Consider the following 22,321-nt stretch of genomic DNA (forward strand, 5'->3'; position numbering starts at 1 on the left):
AGACAAGCAACTTCAAGATAAAATCTTCACAAAACATCTCTGAACAGTTGATTGGAAACATTTCTACAGCCAGAGGGGTAAGAGGCCGTACACAGAACACTACCCACAATACAGTGCTGCCCCACATGGCTATATGACTGAACTACACATGTAAAGATAACAGAAAGAACAAAACGTCATCTCAGTTGTCATCATAAACCTGTGCAGTTTAGGGAAAATTATTACTACGCATAGAAATGACACATTATCCCAACTTTCTCTGCTGTCTCATACAGGTACAGACAAAGATATATCAAGGTAGAAATAGTAGTACGAGTGTGCGTGTGTAAGAAGTCAGCGTTAGTAATGACAGCACCACCCTGGCATTTAGATAACTGCTATTAAACACATTAGTGCTCAGACTGCTGCTTCAAGCGAAACAAGGCTATTTGAACAGAATGGCCCTGCCACACCATAGAAACTCTGATCACCTTATAGTCTAAAGAAACCCTTTTGTAGTCTTCGGTAATATTGTACAGTGTTGCTCTGAATTACTTTAATATTAATCTAATTGTAAACACAATTTCAGTTGAATGTAAAAATGCATGGACAAAATGCAAAGTCTGCTATAACGAAGACTCGGGTCACTATAATTAGATTGTATTTCTCCATTACAATGCTAAAATCTAACTCTGATCTTTCACTAATCTTTATTCATGTTCCACTTTTAGTTAACTACCATGAAGTTGATTAGAACACAGATTTCCTTGATTTTCTGGTTAAATAGTTACATGATGTGGGAATATATGTAATTTATTGCACAATTTCTTCACAATTTATGACTTCTGCATTATTGGGGTCAGTAAAAAAATTCCAAGAAAACTTTTATGTTAAAAGAAATTGTTTGTACGTCATCTCAGTAAGATATAATAGACCACTTTTCAGACAAAAAAACCCCCAAAAAACACAATGAAGGCCTTTTAGTAGCAAGTGTGACAGTTAAAGTCGGCAGATGAACCATGTCAGAGTCTCCATGATGTTTAAAAAGACAATTTCGTTATACAACTGACAAAGTGTACTCAAGACTGATACATTTTTAAATGTTTAAAAGAAATTTCAAAAAGGTTGTCACATCAAATATTGACTTTAGTTTATTACTGCTCACTGTTATTTATACTGTTGCACTCAAAATTATTCAATCCCCATTGCAAATCAGGTTTATTGTCAAAATTGACAGACTTTCAGCTGTTTGCAATGAACAAATCAAACAAAAGTAATTGAAATTGTTCAACACAAGGAATGCTTCAAGTGGTTTCCCCAAATTCAGCTGAAGTTTGACCTCACAGGCACTGAGGTTTCAGTGAGCGCAGTAAAGCACGTACTAAACGCAGAAGGTTTCCATGCCAGAACTCCAAGACATACACCACTAGTGACCCAAAAAGCACAAGAAAAGTCGGCTCAAAATCATATAAATAAGCCACAAAAGTTTTGGGATACTGTTCGGAACTTTTCTGCACGATGGATCAGTGGTATGTCTGGAGAAAGAAGAATGAAGGAAGAACACTGTCCACAGTCAATCATGGTGGTGGCTTGGTGATGCTCTGGGGCTGCTTTGCATCCTCTTGCACTGGAAACTTGCAGCATGTGGAAGGCAGCATGTAGATTCATTGAAGTTTCAGGAAATCCTATGAAAAAACGTCATGCCGTCTGTGAGGAAGCTGAAGCTTGGGCGTCATTGGAATTTCCAACAGGACAGTGATCCCAAGCATACCTCAAATTCCACCAAGGCTTGGTTGCAGAAGTCGTCCTGGAAGATTCTACAGGGCCATCACAGTCACTTGACTTGAACGCCATAGAAAATCTCTGGTGGGATTTGAAGAAGGCGGTTGCAGCACGCAAACCAAAGAATATTACTGAACTGGAGGCCATTGCTCATGAGGAATGGGTTAAGATTCTTCAGAAAAGCTGCCAGAAGCTATGCATCTCATTTGCAGCAGGTTATAACAGCAAAAGGGTGCTCTACTAAGTACTAAAGATGCTTGCCATGAAGGGATTGAATAATTTTGAGACAGGAGAAGTTATTATAAGTTGCATTTTCAGTTGAATTTGGGGAAACCACTTGAAGCATTTGTTGTATTGAACTATTTCAATTGCTTTTGTTTGATTTGTTCATCGCAAACAGCTGAAAGTCTGTACATTTTGACAATAAAACTGATTCGCAATGAGTGTTGAATTATTTTGATTGTAACTATAGGTTTTTTTATGTTAAAAAAACAATATTTAATTGCATTATTTTTGAACGCATCCCTGCTTTACAGAATTTATTTGCTTTTGCATTACTTTTGCACAGTACTGTACATATCAAAACAAAGCATGTGTCCTAAAAGGATATTCCAGACACTTATTGGAGTCCCTCTTTCTAAATGGCTAAATCTCAAATGGCTTTATGGTACACATACACATGGTTCTATAATACTATTATTACATATTCTACATAGTAGGTGTACATAATGAATAAAAGGACAGTTGGGATTAGATTATATCTGTACGAGACTGCCTCCTCATTTTTTTGTTAGGAAAGTAACAGCTTACAACATACAAAGGATAGTTCATTCCATCTGTGGCAGAATAAAATATAAAAAAAATTATAGGTTCAATATTCCAGTAATAATGTTGAAGAAATTTAACAACCCTATTGTGTGAATATTTCTGTGCTAAACTGTATTGGTGTGTATTGCTGTGAGTGTATTGTTGTGTATAAATATTTGTGTACGAGTGTGTGTGGTGCTGACGAGCTGTCAGTCAGAAAGAGAAGTCTCAGCTTTGTTTAGAAAGCCGCTGTGTGGTCCAACACACACATGCAAATATTTGAGAGAGTGAAAAGAAGCACACTGGACGTGTGTGGTTGCACCACATGAGTACAACTGTGTGTGTATGTTTAAAAGCCTGAGTGCGTGCAGTCCACTAGGCACTGATTGAAAGACACATAATGAAGTGTGTGCAGCACCGGGCTCACTTCTGATAAAAAAAAAAAAAAAAAACTACACTAAACATCAGCCAGTGTGTGTGTGTGTGTGTGTGTGTGTGTGTGTGTGTGTGTGTGTGTGTGTGTGTGAACGTGTAAGTACTCTAGCAGCAGACTAGAGAAGATTAAACTCTCATACTCAGGAGACGTGCATGTGTGTGTGCATGTGTGCGTGTGTGCGCACTCACCATGCTGGAAGGCTTTGAGGGGGAACCAGAAGAGGATGACCGAGTGGAAGAGTCCATTCAGACAATGAACCCAAAAGACCTGAGAGGAGGAGGGGAGACAGAGTGAGAGACAGAGTGAGAGTGAGAGAGAGTGAGAGAGCGAGATACAGTGAGTGAGTCATGAGAAAGCCAGTGGCCACTCTAACCCTGCAGCTGACCCCTGGCCCCCGCTTTTGTACGCTCTCAGCACTGGGCTAAGTGGAGGGTTTGTCAGTCCTATGCGCTCAATAGCCACCCTGCTGACAGACACATTGTATATCCTATATCCCGTGTGTGTGTGTGTGTGTGTGTGGAGGCACACACACACACACACACACACACACACACACACACACACACACACACACACAAACTTTCTTACAATTATTATTATTATTATTATAATAGTTCACATATATAGTTTTTGTCTTTGAAAGCATTTGAAAAAATTTCAAATTGTTTAATCCATTATTATTATTATTATTATTATTATTATTATTATTTTGTTGTTCTCTCAAACAATGTAACCTCAGCTTTGTCAATATTACTTAAAAAAGACCCACTGATCTGAACTGAATTGAGAATGGGACAGAAAAAAAAATTAGGAGAGAAAGAGAGAGCGAGAGAGAGCGAGAGAGAGAGCGAGAGAGAGAGAGAGCGAGAGAGAGAGAGAACGCAAGAAAGCAAGAGACAGAACAAGATGTCCTTTATTCAAAAATAAAATTACAAATATTTTGAAACACTACTTTTTTTGCTGGCCATTTATTAACAAATGTGTATCGTGATGCACATCACTTACTGTAGAAGTGTCTTCGAGAGCTGATGAATTTACAAAATCTTTTTTTTTTTTAAACAGAAGAATTCATTTTCTAAATGTATACTTAAACAGTGGAAATCTGAAAACTCTCCAGAGCAGAAACAGTGGATCAATTAACTTGTATCCCATAGCACTCCTGAGAAAATATTGTACTCTGTTAGGAAAAAAACCTACAAACCATGACCATATCTTCTTGATCTCTTACTATTGTTAGACCCTAATGACTGACCAAGCTACGTATTTAGTTTATTACTTCTAGATGTTAATATTCTCACTGACCTTTTATCATGTATAGTTGTATTTCAACTTTTAGCAATACCAAACTATTCTGAATGATGTTACGTGGAGTGGGGGAAGGGGTAGTGTTATTTTGATAGGTTGTGTTTCTGTTATTATTATTATTATTTTTAAATTATAGTTATTAATTGTTATGATGAAAAAAAGGAATGTGCTGATACTGCTATAGTATAGTTGCATGTTTCACATTTGTGTGTGTGTGTGTGTGTGTGTATATATATATATATATATATATATATATATATATATATATATATATATATATATATATATATACACATATATATATATACATATATATATATATATATACATATATATATATATATACATATATATATATATATAAAAAAATGAGAGAGTGTGAGAGAGAGCGAGCGAGAACTGTTTCTGTTTTCTATCTCCTTCCTTTTTCTCCAGAAGTTTGTAGATTATCAGATTTCAACAATCTGTCCTCTGGAGAATTACAAAAAGTGAAAAACACCCTGAAAGGACGCATTTAATACAAACACAGACAGCTCGGAGTAATTAAGATGGATTAACTTTCCTCTACAGCACACAAGAACATGAATGTATGGAAAAAATATTACCCAATCAGTTAAAGGATAAAGAGCCATGGTGGTATGTGTGTGTGTGTGTGTGTAACAGTGAGAGTGTGTGTGTGTAACACTGAGTGCGTCTGTACTTTGGACTTTTGGACTAACGGCTAATGTAGCATGAAACAAGCGTGAAATCAAGCAGACACTTAGTTTCCGACTGCAGCTTCTGCAACAAAGGTTCACCGCAAACACGTCTCCTGATCATCAAAAACTAATCAGCATCAAACTCTCAACTATCACACAGACATCAACTGAACATTATTCAAATCAACATGCTTCCCTGTAGGGGGAAAAACAGGAAAGTTGAAACCTCCCACCTGAACGGAGATCTAAGCACAGTTGTTGTGCACTGGAGCATCAGGAATCTTGAGAAACATATGCAAGTGAAATTTAGTGATTTTTTAGTAATTTTTTTTAACTGAAAACTTCAGTCAACGATGTGTGTAAATTAACCTTGAAACCTGTTTTTAGGGACAGGCGATTTCAAATTTCAAAAATATGGATCCCAATCTAGCGTTTCTAACAAACCATAATGTTGGGTGGAAAAAAGCATTTTTTCTTTTTTTTAAATAAAAAAAAATATATATATATTTTTTAAATCACTGAAAAATAGCAAAAATATTTCTATATTTACATTTTTACAATTGTAAAGCTTAAAGTACAAAATTTTAAAAATCAAGTCAGATGCTTCCAGTCAGTTTTATAATTCTATACAAATATATCACAGCATCTGAGAAAAGAGCACTGTGACAAAGTGTTATAATATCGCTAGGTCATATCACCTGTACAGCTGTAACAGCTTTGCTAAGACGTCTTACTCATCCTAAGACCTTTATTATTGGCGTGTAACAGTAGTGTTCCATTTGTGTTATATCATCACATAGTTTTATTGATGGAATTTATTAAGTGCTGTAAGGCTTCCGGTATGAGTTTTCTCCATACAGGAAAATGTGTTTTATGGTAATCAGTCTGAGAATTAGGCTGAGCAAAGCAGCATGTGTGAGCTCGAACAGCGAGCACTGTGTATATTCTGGAATATTTAGCAGAGAACCATGGGAGAGAGATAGAGAGAGAGAGAGAGAGAGAGAGAGAGAGAGAGAGAGCGATGAGATGAGATGCTCTGACCCTCTCACCTTTGCTGCTGTTTAAGAAAACAAAAAAAGGGGTGTGAGGTGGAGTGACAGGACTGTCCTGAACACACACACAGTTTAACATCACGTCCCCAGCACCTGGGAAGTGCTCTGCATTTCCTCAATTACACATTTAACCCAATTAATGAAAAATACTTCCCTCCTTCTCTCATACACACACAACAAATCTGTCCGAATAAACAGTGACTTTCCACCTCTCCCTGAACCCTCACCCACCCACACACAGATGCATAATGAATGCTAATGAAATCAATAAATGTTCATAATCATTTGTCACTGTGAGGCCCCTCTCCTCCGGGCTCTGCCAGGTTGCTAAGTGTCCTGCTGTGAATGTCTGTGTGTCCTGGGGCTTAAGATTTGTGCCTTTTTTTTTAAGCTCTTAAAAGGTTCTACTTTAAGTGCTTAAAAAAAATTAAGTGCTAGGGCACAGTGACTTAGTGGTTAGCACGTTAGCACGTTTGCCTCGCAACTCCAAAGTTGGGGGTTCGAATCCCACCTCCTCCCTGTGTGTGCGCAGAGTTTGCATGTTCTCCCTGTACTCCTCCCCCAGTCTAAAGATATGCATTGTAGGCTGACTGGCATTTCCAAATTGTCTGTAGTGTGTGAATGTGTGTGTGATTGTGCCCTGCGATGGGTTGGCACCCCGTCCAGGGTGTCCCCTACATTGTGTCCCAAGTCCTGTGCTTAGCCTCTACGCCCCCCACGGCCCTGTGTAGGATAAACAGTATGGAAAACGCATGGAAGGAATTTAAGTACAATCTCCTACCTCTACAATAAATAGAAATAAAGTATAAATGTAAGAATGGGTTCTCAGACTTTTAGCAGGGAATCGTCGCAAATTTAGGACACCATTATTATTACAACACAGATTTTTTAAATGAACGTGTAACTGCAGTGGTCGTTGAGTGTTCATGAAAATATCATAATCATATCATAAAAAAGGCATTTCTATGATACACAATATGCATCACAATATAGTACAGGTTTGCTCACAAACTGCGAGCTAATACAGGAGTGTTGCATTTTAGAAAATGAAAAATGTCATGGCTACAAAAATTTATGTATTTTATTTTTATACTTAATTTTTTATGTTTTTATTTTATTAAAATAAAAAGCGCTGAAAAGTTCAAATAAATAAAAAATCTGGAAAAATCATTAATGTCACATTTAATTGTATCTAAAATTTTATATATATATAAACAAACACTGGAAAGAATAAATAAAACTCCTACATTCTTTAAAACATTTTACAATTTTAAAGATTAAGTATAAAATGTTAATGTCAAAGCTGCTTCTGATCAGTCTGCAATTAAAGTTATGAAAAAAAAATAGATACAAAAAATAATGATATCATACTGCAAAATAATTAACCGTTATAACAATAACCGTTAAACACGCATTAATAAAAACGTAATAATTAAAATCTCAGCACGCCCAGGCTGTACATCACAGACCCTCAGAGGTCCTCAGACTCTAGTCTAAGAGACATGATGATAAAAAAAAAAGAGAATAAGAGAGTGCAGATGAGAAACAATGAAAAAAACAGAGATCAAGGAAGAGAAACTATTTGAAAGACTGAAAGAAGAAGAACAATGTGGTCTAAATATATGAATCTGAAGACTTGGTGTATTATATTTAATACACACGCACACACAGGACTATGCAGGTCTTTGCTGTATAAACATCCAATGGCTTAAACAAATTGTTCTTCTTGTAAGACCTGGATAAGCGCGACGGCCAAACATAAACGTTAATGGGAGAATTCTCAGTTTCCTCCTTCACCTGACATGTCTCCTCTATAGAGTCGCTCATTCTACTTCACTCCTGTTTTTCTTTTCCTCCCTGTCTCATCCTTTCCTTCATGCCCTCGCTAACTGCATTTCTCTTTCTCGGGTCTCGGTGTCAGACTGCAGGGGTGTGTGTGTGTGTGTGTGTGTGCTTGCTCTAATCCGTGTCGGTGCTGTATTGAGCAGGTCTCCACGCCTGTGGAGCCGGGGCACGCCGTGACACAGGCCTGCACTTAAAGCCTGAAGAGAAGACAGCTTCATTAACAGCAGGGGCAAGCTAACACACACACACACACACACACACACACAAACGGCTAACAGGCAGAGTATGTATGCTGTGAATAAACACAAGCCCTGGTTACTGATTAATACAGCAAACAGCACAAAATGTAAAGAGAGATATAAAGTACAAACACAAATCGAGATTTTGCTAACACTTTATAATAACAGTACATGAATAATCATGCACTAATACCTGAATGAATAATTACTTAAACATGAACTAACGATGAGTTAAGGCATGTACTAATCACAAACTAATCAAGCCGAACCTTAACTACGATGTGAGTCATGCGTGAATAACGACCACCTTAAGTATATGTTCGTACATGTTTGGATGCCGCTGGATTACTTTCATAATTTATATTGATCCTCCTTATTGAACGTAGAAAGGCGCACTAATAATCAAACACCAACGATCTCATCTCAACCGGTATTTTTGCGTCATTCTCCATCCGGCGCCATCCAATGATGTTTGTGTACGCAGCTGCATATGGCAAAGTATATAAACAATTTGAAATGATGCATGTTTATTTCATATGTAAGGGACTATCCACGGCTAGGTGTGCATCACACGATTTTAATGCACGACGTGGGTGCAAAGAAAGGAATAAAAATAACGGTTAATTTGTGTCAGTTATTTTATATACGGGTGTTTGATCTAGAATTCTGCCAGCTCTAAATCATACACAGAGATAAAGTAGTGCAATAAGATTACATTTATTTGAAGGAATTATAATAAATAGTTATTAGAAAGAGAGAGAGTGAGAGAGAGAGAGATTGTGTGCGTGTGAGAATTACCTTCGTCTGTGCCGCATCTCTGCTGATAATGAAGCTGTGATTGTAACTTCTGTAACTGTATGTTACTATGGTTACAGATGTTTATAGGCAGCGCATTAATTTAAAACAGTGATTAAACTCACTGGAACTACCTGTGCGTTTCATGGTTTGAACGCACACCTCCCAGCCAATCAGAATCGAGTATTCAGACAGACTATGGTCTAATCTTTCTTATAGAGCTATATGTATGATTTCGTTTACCTCTCCGTGTCAATTAACACATTAACTAACAAACATGTACTAACGTATTTATGGTGGTCATTATTCACACATGAATTCATAATAAGGCTCGTGTCGTAGTTAAGGTTAACTCTTCATTAATTTGTGATTAGTACATGCCTTAACTCATTATTAGTTCGTATTTAGGTAAGTATTCATTCAGGTCTTAGTGCATGATTACTCATGTAGTGTTATTCAAATGTGTCACCGAGTTCTTAGTACAGAAGAACACGTCTTTGAAAATATTGTTCATTATCATTCAACACACATTTTTAGAGGAACACTCAGGTTTATGTGGAGTACTGCGACAAATATTCAAATAATGTGACAAATAAATATTAACTAATTACTGTTCTGATGTCGTTTCACAATCGCTTGAAAACACACTATAGGTTGTACGCACAGTCAAAATGTGCATGGGTCTTCATCTACTAACTGTGAAACACCAGATAACCTCAGCCCTAACAGCAGTTTAACACCAGACAGGTTGATTTATGATTGTGTATCCTCACTGACAAAGCCTGTTTAGGGCTCCTAATGACTTCCAGTGGTTTTTATTAAGCCCATAATACATTGCAATAGGCTAATAAACACCCTGAAGGATAAGGAAACTGTGTGACTGTGGGAAACAGATCTGATGGTGATAAATCAGCAAGATTGTCTCCTAGAACATGACAAAAAAAAAATACTATCCCAATGCAACTTAAAAGAAAAAAAAAAAAAAAAAAAAGAGTATGAGGTAAATCATAATTAGGCTAATGAGACAGGAGAGCTTACCTTGGTGTTGAAGCCCTGGGCATTCTGGGATGTTTTGTACAATTCTGGGTATTTGAGCATGTTTTCTTTTCTACATGAGCGCTCGAAAATGCCCAAGGTCAAGGGTGGCAGAGCTGTAAAGATCTGGGGATGAATAAAAAAACAACACTTTTATATAATTGAAAAACTCTAATGTTTTTCCAAAAAGTAGGATTACACTGTGTAACTGTAAAATAGCAATCTGCTGTATAACCACAACGCAATGAACTGAAACTATTAAACAAACATAAGTGTCTCATTTGTGGAATCTACGTCACCATCTAAATAATGTTCATCTAAATAATATCTCGGGTTTTGAATACTCCAACAGAAGGTGCTGGTCAAATTTCCTTTACACTACAGCACTGTTGGATGAATTCTCATTCATTTTATATACATTTATTATATACATTTATTATATATATATATATATATATATATATATATATATATATATATATATATATATATATATATATATATATACATATACACACATATACACACACACACACACACACACACACACACAAACACAAACACACAGATATGTTTATAGTAGTTCTGTTACAGTAGTTTTTCATCTAATTAACTTTAGGAGAAGGAAAAAAAAAAGAGAGGCTGATGCGGGAACAACTAAGTGGACAGGAAGTAATAGGAAGTAACTTGTCTTGCGGATGTTCCGTCAGTATAAACTGTATATATATATATATATATATATATATATATATATATATATATATATATATAATAAAATAAAAAAATAAGAATGTGTTGCTCACTAATAAATGAAAAATGCTAATCAGTGGCAAATCACTGCGGTGTATGTGGAATAACACGCTTCAGACTGTGACGTTATAGAAAAATAATACACTTCCTTGCTGGAACAGCAACTCTGCTTTGTGTAGTCATGGATTATTTTCCTAAAACAACACACCCCTTTGTGTTTGATTCTGGACCTAAAGCTAGAGCAGCCTGTAATTATCCATTTATTTTTGTGAATTGAGAAATATGACTGAAAAAACATCATGCATCACAATAATCACATCAGATACCATCAATGTGAGCACTGGTGATTCAGACTATCAGTTTATAAATGGTGGATTTCCCATAGAGAAGTAGATCTTAATAAAACACCCCAGCCAGCTCCCTCCTGTCTGCTCTCCTGCTGCACTCCAGTGAGCATGAAACTTTCTGGCTTTGATTTGATTTGGATAATGTTGCTCGCATATGCAAAAAAGTTATCTCATGTTTTCATCTGCTGCAATGACCACAGCTTGTTTGCCGATCTCCTGGATGCTTTCATTATTCCTTTCCTTCCCATCTGTGAGTTTTGTAGCTGCTGAAAGAGAGGAGTGATATAGAGATGGCGATGGGATCGGGGTCGGACTCAGCCACTGGCACAGCTGCAGCCCGCTGGATTTAGCTGTCGGCCTGAACGACATGCTCCACTGGGCTCTGTTCTCAGAGAGACGGCGACTTTCATTCAGGGGAGGATTCGGACCGCTGCGTCCAACAGACCCCCTCTGAAGCCGTGGAATTCCTCCTCTTTCAGATAAAGCTGGGAACGCTCTGTGCCAAGTCGTTACCGTCTCACCATGCTAGTGAACCATAACAGAGAGCTGATGGGAGGCGCCTTTTATTTCGTTTTTCCAGCTTTGGATTCAAACTTCTTTTCCGTTGCTGTTACAATTAGAAAAACCATTCAAACTGATGTCCGTCTCCACCGAACGAGCAGTTTTTGTTCAAGTTTGTTCCTATGGAAACAAGTCATTATAACAAACAGCAACACCTATATATAACACTGCAGGAATTCCATGGTGTAAACCACGGTCCATTAATTAATCTCGCATGCTCCCAGTAATGGACAAAATGTCCGAGTGTGTGTGTGTATACACAGTATATAATGTGTGTGTGTCTGAATTCACCCTGCTCCTCTATATTCCACTGCTGACCACTTCAAGGCAGCTCTTTCAGGGGCACGAGCGGCTGTTGTTGCAGCACATTCAGGACATAGTTCTGGGCACAGGGGGAATATGGACTTGACAAGGGCTCATAAATAACAGGGAGATTTTCAGGATGTCGATGACACAGGGCTGCAGTAAAGGAGCCACTTGGGCTGCCGCGGCTAATGAGTTTCTTGCCCCGGCACGACAGGGGAGCCGCTTTAACACATTCTCTCTCACAGTAAATTACACACACACACACACACACACTTACCACGTTATACAGACCGATGCACCAACGCTCGAAAAGAATCTGACCAGAGAAGCCGTTCACAAAGGCAAACCAGATCTGCAAATCAGAAGAGAGAAATGTGTGTACATTAGAATAAGACTGTAGTTTTTGCACAATATCGCACACATATGCTGAAATTTAAATCTGAGCCAGGAAAGCAGAATTTCAACAATTTACACCCCAAATATTTAATCTCTGTGAAAGTGATCAAAGACATTTACATACCTTTTTTTTGTTATTGTTCATAATCGCCAACTTATATAAAGTTATTATGTATAGAATGCTATTCGGTATGCCAAAGACAAAGTATTTTTCCGTAAACGTTAAATAAAAGGAATCCTAATTCATTCGTCATTTATCAATCCCTCCAGGATTTTAGCAATTTTGCGACTGCAGCAATAAACGCAAAAATCAAGCAACCTCCACAACATTCGGAGGAGTTTCGGCCAAAAAATGCGTCGGCGTCACAACGTGCATTCAGCCAAAGCCCTCTTCGATCCACGTGCATCAGAGCTACAAGGTCTCATTTACCACCAACAAATATCACCGCGAAAGACCGCAAAACAGTTTCGTGTAATTGCGATTTCGCCAATTCAAGCAGAAAAAAAACCTCTTCAAGTTGCATCGCAAATTTTGAAAAAAGCCACAGCAATATCAAGCAGACCTGGCCGCAACAATCACAAAAAAATTCAGCAAAATCCTGTACGGACTGATTGATGACATCGTAGTGTTTTCTATACAACTGTGCATGTTTTTTTTTTTCCATTTTAAATCAAAAACATCATCAAAAATACATTTTAAATGGGATTAAAACTATATGACTTGGATACCAAGCTCTAACACCATGAAAAGAATTTTAAACCATAGAAAAGCTTGAATATTTATTTTGAAATCTCTAGTTTGCTCTTATTTTATTCCAAATTTGTCTGTCAGTCTGTACAATCCTGTATAGACATGAATTTTATTGAAAATACTATTCAAGTTTGTGTTTCCATGGATTCATTTTTATTCCTTTGAGTCAAGGAAATAATCTTTAAGTCAATGAGGGTATATTACATTATTTGAATATTAAATTAATACGACTGCTGTTATTGTATTCTATGACAAAGCAAAAATCCTTCGTCATATATTTATATATAGTGAAACACCATGTGTGCACAGTTTCACATAAAAACTGTGAATTAACCGTCAACTTTTTGCACATAGACTTTTAGCATGATAACTATGAAATTTAAGACTCATTCAGCCTGGTCCAAATAAAGCAAACATTCCTGCTGCGGAGATGGGAATCTGCTTAAATCCCAGAAGATAATCACACGCGCTTTGATCAAATCATTTTTACTGTCGCTGGGAGCTTTGGGTGGACGCAGTGTGAATGAGAGAAATGTGTGGTGAGGTGACGCCTGCTCCCAGCACCACCACAACACACTGTTTCACTGATAGTGGAGGACAGTGGCTTAGTCTGAGATTACCATCAAAGAAGCAGCACAGACTGCAGACCCAGACTGGGACTTTGCACAAACATCGTTCGCTGTAAGCAACCGAACTTCAAATCGGTCCGGCTTTGGTTTCGCCGTGTCTACGCAAGAAATCATTAGTTACAAAAATGACACAGATGATTTAACAGATGAAGTGACTTTCCTACTGAAATGAATAATACTGAAAAGGTTCTGTGTCTTATGCTTGGACTAAAGCTATGGCATTAGTTCAGCACATCATTAGTCCATGCCATGGATGAGTTGCCCATGAATAGGGTTTGGGAATTGGAAAAACGGGATTTTTTTTTTTTGCACTGTAATAGTTCCCATGGCCTGAAGGGAAAGGATCAGAAGAGTATAATCACTGGAGTTTCCCTGCTTGATCTACTTTGTGAGGCCAACCCCAGAGTAATTTCACTTTTTTTTTTTTTGTATAAGAGAAACCACAAATACTTGTCTAATATCAGTGGAACATCGACTCTCAGTCTGGCCTTGTTGAGTTATGGGGCTTAAGGGAGAAATGGGGGGGATCAGAGGATGTCTAGGATGAGGCGAGATCCAGAAGAAGGAAAGATAAGGTGTATCTAAACCATATGCCACAGAGGCCATGATTACCACCTCATACGTTCATTACTGAGAGCAGGCCATGACTCTGCTCTTCCTGTCCACCACCCTTAGGGACCCAAATAGTGAGGAAGACTGCTCTTTTTGAATAGGAGAAAAGCGATTACATGATCAGTTGAGTTTGAAATTGTGCAGTACTGATATATACGGTGCTCTGTATAAATGTTTAACAAAAAAAACCCAAAAAAAGTAAGAATGCTCAGCTTAGCAGTTAGAGCAATTTTATTTGTGTATAAATTCAAGCTCTGCTTCTGCTCTCTCATGTCAGAACAACATTGAGACGGCATGCTTAGACTGTGTGTGTGTGTGTGTGTGTGTGAGAATGGCATGGCTGTAGAGCAGACACCCGGATTGGTGCGTAGGCCCCGAACCCGGCAGACATTTCCCTGCTTCATTTAACTCCATTGTGAAAGCATGAATTGCTACAAATTCTCGATTTTGACAGAACCCCCAACTGAGGCCCCTGAAAGCAACAGCAGCCCCCTAACACACACACACACACACACACTGGTGCAAGTCAATGTGTGAAAATGTTCCCAAAACAGATGTCTGTTGCCCCTCCTCTTCACACCCTCAGGGTGAGAGAGGGAGTGGACCCCCGGACTCCACCACTCCCATTCCAACTCCCACTCTGCTCTCCATCAGGTGCATTCTACCGTGATATTGTTTTTAAAAGAAGGCTACAGCCCCCTCCCACCACCCTTTCTCTCTTTCTTTCTCACACACACACACACAAAGCCAAATCCTGCCTTCTACCAGTATAGCAGTCAGGTCAGTACATGGATATAGCTTCTGAAAACTCTTTCTGCTTTTTTTTGCTCTTTGCGCTCACACTAATGCTGTAGTAAAAGTCCTGATCTAGTGCGGTGTGATGGCCTGAGACCTGCATTTGTCATCCTGGCTTACTAAGCCCTCGCTGTACTGTTTCGCTAAATAAAACCATCTCTATTCATAGGCGGCAGTTAAATGCGTTTTTGTCACTGAGTGTTTTGGCCTGCTGCTCTCTCCCTCTCGCTGGGACTCTGGAGAGAGGCACGCATTCATTTGCTCATTAAGGCTGCAGCTTTTCCTCTCCGTTCCTTTTTTCCTCCCGCTCTCATTCAGCGCAGCTCAGCACTGGGGTGTGGCTGCCCTCTCCCCCCACTGCACATTCTGAAAAAGCAAGTGCCTCTAGTGTGTGTTTGTGTGTGGGGGTGTTTCAAATGAGAACTGGCCAGAGAGGCTCCAGGAAAATCTAACAAAAAAAAAAAAAAAAGCCCCAAGCGACTCCAAAGTCTGCTGGGCGAGAAGCTTATTCAATGTTTATGAGGCTGAATTGAGAAGAAGTCAGAAAGGGGGAATTAGTTAAAGAGAGAGAAAAGTGGGAGAGAGGAATTTGTCCTCTCCACCCCATCAGGCCCCTGTGCTCCTTTACACTGTCCTTAAAATGCAGACAGGGCCCTCTGCCTTTCTCCCAAACATAAAGGGCCTGTGAGTAAAAAGCACCCCAACACGACGTGACTGAAGAAAAGGGGGTGGTGAATGCTTTGGCAGCGTGTAGTGGAGCAGGGACACAGAGAGCCTGAGCAGTAAAGGGTAAGGAGTTGGATAATGAGGGCACCAGACAGGCTGCTGTGGCCGGGGCCTCCCCCCTGCGCTGAGCTCTTTCTGTGCACCATTCGCCCTCGACCGGCCTTGTGTAATTGCCTCATAAATGCCACTTGTCCATCATCCTGAGTGATGTCTGCTGATGACCCATCACCAGCCCTGCTCCACAATTACAGCACAATAGATTTAGAGAACACCAGTGTGTGTGTGTGTGTGTGTGTGTGTGTGATTATGCATGGGTTGTTTGCTCTTACAGCATTAAAGATCTAACTCTGTACAGTACGTCTTTATATAGTTACTAACCTCACTAACAAGATACGCAAACATTTGATCACCTGGCAAAATCTTCTTCTGTAGGGTGACATTCCATACTTTAACACATTTTATTTGTTGGATTCATTCATACTGCATTTTAATTTGCACTGCCATGAAATGCAGTTCAGTCTTATTTGACTCGGTAAGGAGAAAAACACCAGTACATTTTAGCAAGATTAAATACGATTTGAAATCTTTCTGTATATGTGGTTCATTTAAAAATATTACTACTACTCATAGTAATATGTAAAAAAAAAAAAAAAATTAAAAAAAAAAAATTATATATATATATAAAAATTTACATAGCACCTCTCATGCATTTGAAAATGAAAAATGTGATGACAGAAAAAAAAATAACAAAATATAAAAATGTAATAAGAAGTGTGTAAAATAATATAATAAGCATACAATCATTAAAAATGAAGGTATTAAAATGCTTCTTTTTTATTTAATTTTTTTTTTTATTAACACAGTGATTGATGCTAATGTGTTCCAGATCTTTGCTGCATTAAAACAAAAAGCTGCTTCACCACTCTCCAAGTGGAAAACGGATCATTCTAGCACTTGATAATCCTAAAACAGGATTAGGAACATAATTTATCAGGTCATTCAGAGGCAATATATTATATATAAAATTGGCATAGTATTTCATCAAAATGCAATGGCTTGTACCCACCAATGACTACATTGCCATGTGTGCACAGGTGAGGAGAGAAATAATATCAACCAACATTATGATGCCATTTTTCACAATCAAATCACATACAGATGATCAAACCAGTTCCAGGTATTCATTATTTTCTACTGCTTTATTTGGAAATGCATCATATTATGCAAGATAAATGTGTAATGATTTGCTACAGGCTGAGTCTGATTATTTGTGAAGTCTTTTATATGAACAATAAGAGGCACAGTGCCAGTGGAAACGAGACAAAACTGTCAGGAATATCAACATTTCTCTCGTATGTGTTGATAAAAAGCTAAGAAAAGATTCGGTCTGATTAAGATTGCACTGCAAGGACACTTAGCATCAACCGCAAATCAAATTTCCATGATTAAGTAGTTTGATACTTGTATGTCGTTTACCTCAATATAAAAACAGCATGATTAGATTTTTAAAAAATGAGATATTGTATTGTATATTGACAGATTCCTAGGTGTATCAATGCATTTTAATGCTCAAAAACCTATGATGGTTTGCTTAAAGAAACACACACACACAAACACACAAGGTTGCTTCTACAAGGCTAAAATCCACATTAACATCCTCATTCTTGTTCTTCCAGGTTACAGCCTGGGAAATAAGATTTAAAAAAATACACGCAGTCGAAGGTAAACCTATTAGTGCAACAAATGTATGTCTTTGGCTGCCCCCTGGGAAGCAAGTGTCTTGGATGTCAGGCTCATACAAAGCTGAGGTGTTTGATACAGTGGGAGGCAGAGAAACGGAGCAGGCAGCCTGTATTATAATGACAAACCCCCTGCAGCAGGCCGGGGGATTCATTTTCCAACCACAACAAAAGGTGCGCTGAGAACAGCACCAGGGCCTACCGAAAGCTGGGCCCTTTTCAGCTCGGCTACGGTTTAAAAGAAGGCTTGAAGCTTGAAAAGAGGCCAGAAATACGCAGTGTCTTTGAGGCGGAAAATTTATGTGGTTGTTGCAGTTACACAACTTAGGGGGAAGAAAAAAAAAAAGAAGAAGAAAAAAAAGACGATGACAAAAGACAGACAAAGAAATGTTAGATTGATGAGAAAGTGTGTAACGTGACCACTCTGTGTTCAAAGACTTGAGCAGTGTCCTACAAGTTATAATATGTAAAGAATAGTAAATGACATGGCATGTTGTTATACTGTAGGAAAATAATCAACAACAGAAAGGTCTGATACAGATTCAAGAATTCAACTGTGAATTCAAAAGTGGTAAGAGCTTTAACAAAGAGTGAGGTATTAAAGAGAACTCTGTCTCCAGAACATGTTCGTATGCGTGCGGCCTCCACATACGAAGAACAAGAGGGTCCCAGATGACCGTCATAATTACTACTCCTTGATGTCATACACATCAAAAGGAGACACAGGCAAGATGAAAAGACAAAAACACTCTCGGTCAATCTTTCCACAAAAATGTAATCAGCAGTTATCTAAAACGGATTCATTTCTGAGCTCGTGCTTTCAGGATACAAGGCAGCCTGAGTCAGGACTCTGCAGGACCTTTCAGAGCTTTACCAATACACATAAAACAAAATGAGAGCGAGGGAGAAAGTTCACAGGTCAAGTGGCACAGAAGAGCTAGACAGCTGCAAAAAAAAGATGGCTTGTTTAAATGCTCACGTTTCTCTCTGGAGCAAAAATGTGGAAAAATGTCATCCTTTGTCTTGGACAAGTGATGGTTTACTGAGAGAAGTTCGACACGTGATGTCTGGCCTATCCTGGAATCTGGTCAGCCTGGAGACCAGTTTGATTTCTGATTATCAGCGAGGGAGAGCAGAGACAGGTAGCTCACCGTGTTTCGTTAGACTTGAGATCCGAAGACACGTCCAACCTGATCTTAGTTTGTCAGTCCCTTTGAGCAGAATACCTCATGAGCTGCACAGATTGAGGCTGCTCTGCCCCTGTCTGCTTAGTATTAGCCAGCTAGCCTTGAAAGACAACTCTTGGCAGCACTGATATGCTAACAATGGTGATTGTCAGATGTGCTGAACCATGAACATGGCTTGCTAAGCTCACAGATACTGTAGGTAGCTAGTGGACTGAATCTGAGTGGCAGTGAGATGGTCTGTTTTGTCATTCGGGTTTATAAAAAAAAAAATACAATGTTGTTATGAGAGACACGTGTACTTGTAGCTGGAACCTGTCACTTAAAACAATTGAACTTTTTTATACACATTTTTGTGCTGGCGTTCTGCGTGGATTAGATTTTTTCTGCATGGAAGCATCATCAGAATGTCTGTAGTTGAGAGGGAATAGTGATGCCCAGTATGCCTAGAGTGGCATCAGTTTTCATATAACTGAGCCGCTATACTGCAGTGTATAGCCCTTGGTCTGGCATGTATACATGTACATGAATGGCGAGATTATGAAAAACATTTGAAAAGAACTTAAGGGTTCAGCTGAGCTTGATCCAGCAACACCAACTTAAACTCTGTTCTCACATCTTCCATGTGCTTCTCCATGCGCATTCTTGACTCTAGTGAAAGCCAACGTGTAAAGATCAAACTGCTCTGACACTCAAGCTGATAAAACTGCTGCTGATAGCATCTCTTTCACTTGTCAAGTTGAGCCTCGGTCAACCTCTCAGTTGAGCCTCTGAAGCCACTATCAGCACTGGCTCTGCAGAGTGTCAAATGCCATCAAAGATGGATAACCCGTGGGCTTGACACCCAGGAAAAGCACATTCCAGCCAATCCGATGCTTCTTGTACAAACCGGCAGGCATGCAGTACCAATAAGTTCTTTTAAGGGCCTTTTATCCTCCAATAAATTATATAAGAGAGACATTAATGCTAATATGCCAAACGGTTTCTGCCTTTATAAGCAATACAAGAGAATTAGAAGAGTGTGACAATCGATTTTATTTTAAAAAACAAACACACAGCAGTTTTGTGGCCTGAATTCATGGGTTGAGTCAACTTCTTACCTCAATAATGTATAGCACAATGTTTTTGTAGAAGCAGTACAGGATGCACTTAGCAACTCGGTTGTAGTTCCAGGCGCCATGGACCAACAAGAGGTTCTTCAAATACTTGAACTGTGAGATGAGACACATAGAGAGAGAGAGAGAGAGAGAGAGAGAGAGAGAGAGAGAGACAGAGAAAAAGTGTTTGAGGAGTGGAATCATATGACAGTAATCTTTGCATAGGTCTGCACTAACCTATTGTACATAACTATTACTGCTAATCTTGCAAAGATGGGGGAGTCATTTGAAATTAGGAAATAATCTTATCCGTGTTTGTTTGCAGGAAGCCAAGAACTACACGGGAAGACAGCGCAAGACCTTCCACAGACATTCCAGAGCTTTTCATTCCCTGAGAGATTCGCTCAGGCTACATTTAGGGTGAGGTGTTGAAAAGCAGTGCCAAAGAAAAAAAGGCTTCATTGCTCTCTTGGGGGTGAAACTGGACAGTGATTGGGGAGCTGATGAGTCCTGTGTGTGATGCAAGCAGTTTACTTCCTACATGGTCTTACAATCTTCTGATAGCTAAATGGAGCCAGTGCAATATCCTCTCCAGGCACAATTAATGAAGCTTGGGACCAGATCAGTAATCTACTAGTTGTGAATCAGTGGATAATTGGATGTGAAATTAGGAGAGGCACCCCGTCTCTCGGTCTTTAATCCAGTACAGTTTAAGAATCAAATCGAAGGAGATTGGTTGCATTAAACAAAGAGAGGGCGAAGGGTGCAGGAGCTGGCCAACTTCTGCAACTCTGTGAAAAGGGATGTTGACAGACACAGAGCAGTGTAGTATGACTGCATAGCCTTGAGCTTAAATTCTGCTGATCTCTGTAAGGCTCAAGATGAGGGCTGAAGTACAACTTTCCATAACTTTTAGAGCTCATTTCTGAACTAGCTCCCCTATATTCAAATATAAGTATTGACTACTTTGATTATAACAGCATCACTGCTCTCAGGCCTCTCTAAATGGTCAAATGTCAGAAATATCACACATACTTCATAATATCCAACATACTTAACACAGAAATGCACATTGTTGTATCGCTGTATTTATGCTAGGTCATGTGAGCCTTTAACACACACTTCTTTCCTCTTTATAAACAGTCCCAGCACAACTCTTCAGACTGGAAATATGAGCAGGAAGGTCGACCATTCCACCATTTTAAATACAATGTTTGACCCAGGTGCTTGATACCTACACGCTACTAGCTACTGAAACTGGAACCTTTCTACAGGCATCCAAAAAAATGAGTCTCCTGAGCAAAATTAGGTTAGAATTTGGGTTAAAACAATAGAACACACTCAGAATGAGCTAATGCCAAGGAATCCTACACACCATGTAAAGATAGTTTGAAGGTTACTTTTGGCCACCAATCAGTCAGTGGTTTATGTGGACCAGTTCAGAAAGAACTGCTGTACAGCAAATAAGCTTTCAAACATAATGAAATGAAATGTTTCTACATTACAAAATACTATAAAGAGCAGTAAACAGAAATAAATGAAAAAGTCGATATTTGGTGTGACGACCATTTGCTTTAAAACATATTTTATGAGTAGTCTCAGGCATAATTTGTGCAGTTTTATTAGGAAATGAGCTGTAAGTTTTACTGAAGTTTTATTTATCTTGCAGAACCAGCCACGGTTCTTCTGGAGACCTTGACTTTCACATTTGCTTCTTATTTTTGCAGCAAAACCCGGCAACCTTTTTTTTGTTTTGAAAAGTGGCCTCTTACATAATATGCTGCTTTCTTTACTGCCATTTTCTGTAACATTTAATTTTATGACTATATATATATATATATATATATATATATATACACACACATATACATACACACACACACATATATATATATATATATATATATATATATATATATATATATATATATATATACACACACACACATATACACACACACATATACACATACATACACACACACACACACACACACACATACACACCTCCATAAGGGCTGAAGAGTGATATGATGTGCAGACTTTGTAAACAGAGCCTTTAGCAGGGCAAGTGGTGTTACGTTATGACATACATCACTGGAGTAAGTGCATGAAATATGAAATAAATAACATTCTTGACAGAGAGCTACCCTTGACACTCGAGATGCTGTACTTCTGTTACAAGTGCAGTGCTGCTTGGGCAATATCAAACTGGTACCCTGTGCTATAACACAGGGTGATTAATTAGGTTTACATAAGAGCAAAGAGATCTGTTTCACAGACAGTGGAGATTTGGATAACGTTTTTACTGGCGCTGTGTAAACTGACCTGCCTGACCTCTTACATCCTCCTAGATTCTGCCCACCTGTTCACCTCTGACTTCACATTTTAACCTTTGACCCAAATCAGGACTCTGGTCACGGTCAGTAAGGCTTGGTGTTGTGTAGCTAACAGT

General features: G+C 38.7%; 1 protein-coding gene across 5 annotated transcripts in view; it reads right to left on the bottom strand.

Moving 5' to 3' along the window:
• atp8a1 (ATPase phospholipid transporting 8A1) overlaps window positions 1-22,321 on the bottom strand; it is a 157,916-nt gene that overhangs the window by 16,654 nt on the left and 118,941 nt on the right. For all 5 annotated transcript variants that reach the window (XM_053631096.1, XM_053631097.1, XM_053631094.1 and 2 more), the window contains 4 exons: window positions 19,870-19,980; window positions 12,215-12,289; window positions 9,977-10,099; window positions 3,193-3,271 (listed from right to left, as the gene is read on the bottom strand). In XM_053631096.1, coding sequence (XP_053487071.1) covers window positions 3,193-3,271; window positions 9,977-10,099; window positions 12,215-12,289; window positions 19,870-19,980 — 388 coding nt within the window. The remainder of the gene's footprint in view (window positions 1-3,192; window positions 3,272-9,976; window positions 10,100-12,214; window positions 12,290-19,869; window positions 19,981-22,321) is intronic.

The sequence above is a fragment of the Ictalurus furcatus genome, chromosome 8, assembly GCF_023375685.1.
Source record: "Ictalurus furcatus strain D&B chromosome 8, Billie_1.0, whole genome shotgun sequence".
NCBI lineage: Eukaryota > Metazoa > Chordata > Actinopteri > Siluriformes > Ictaluridae > Ictalurus > Ictalurus furcatus.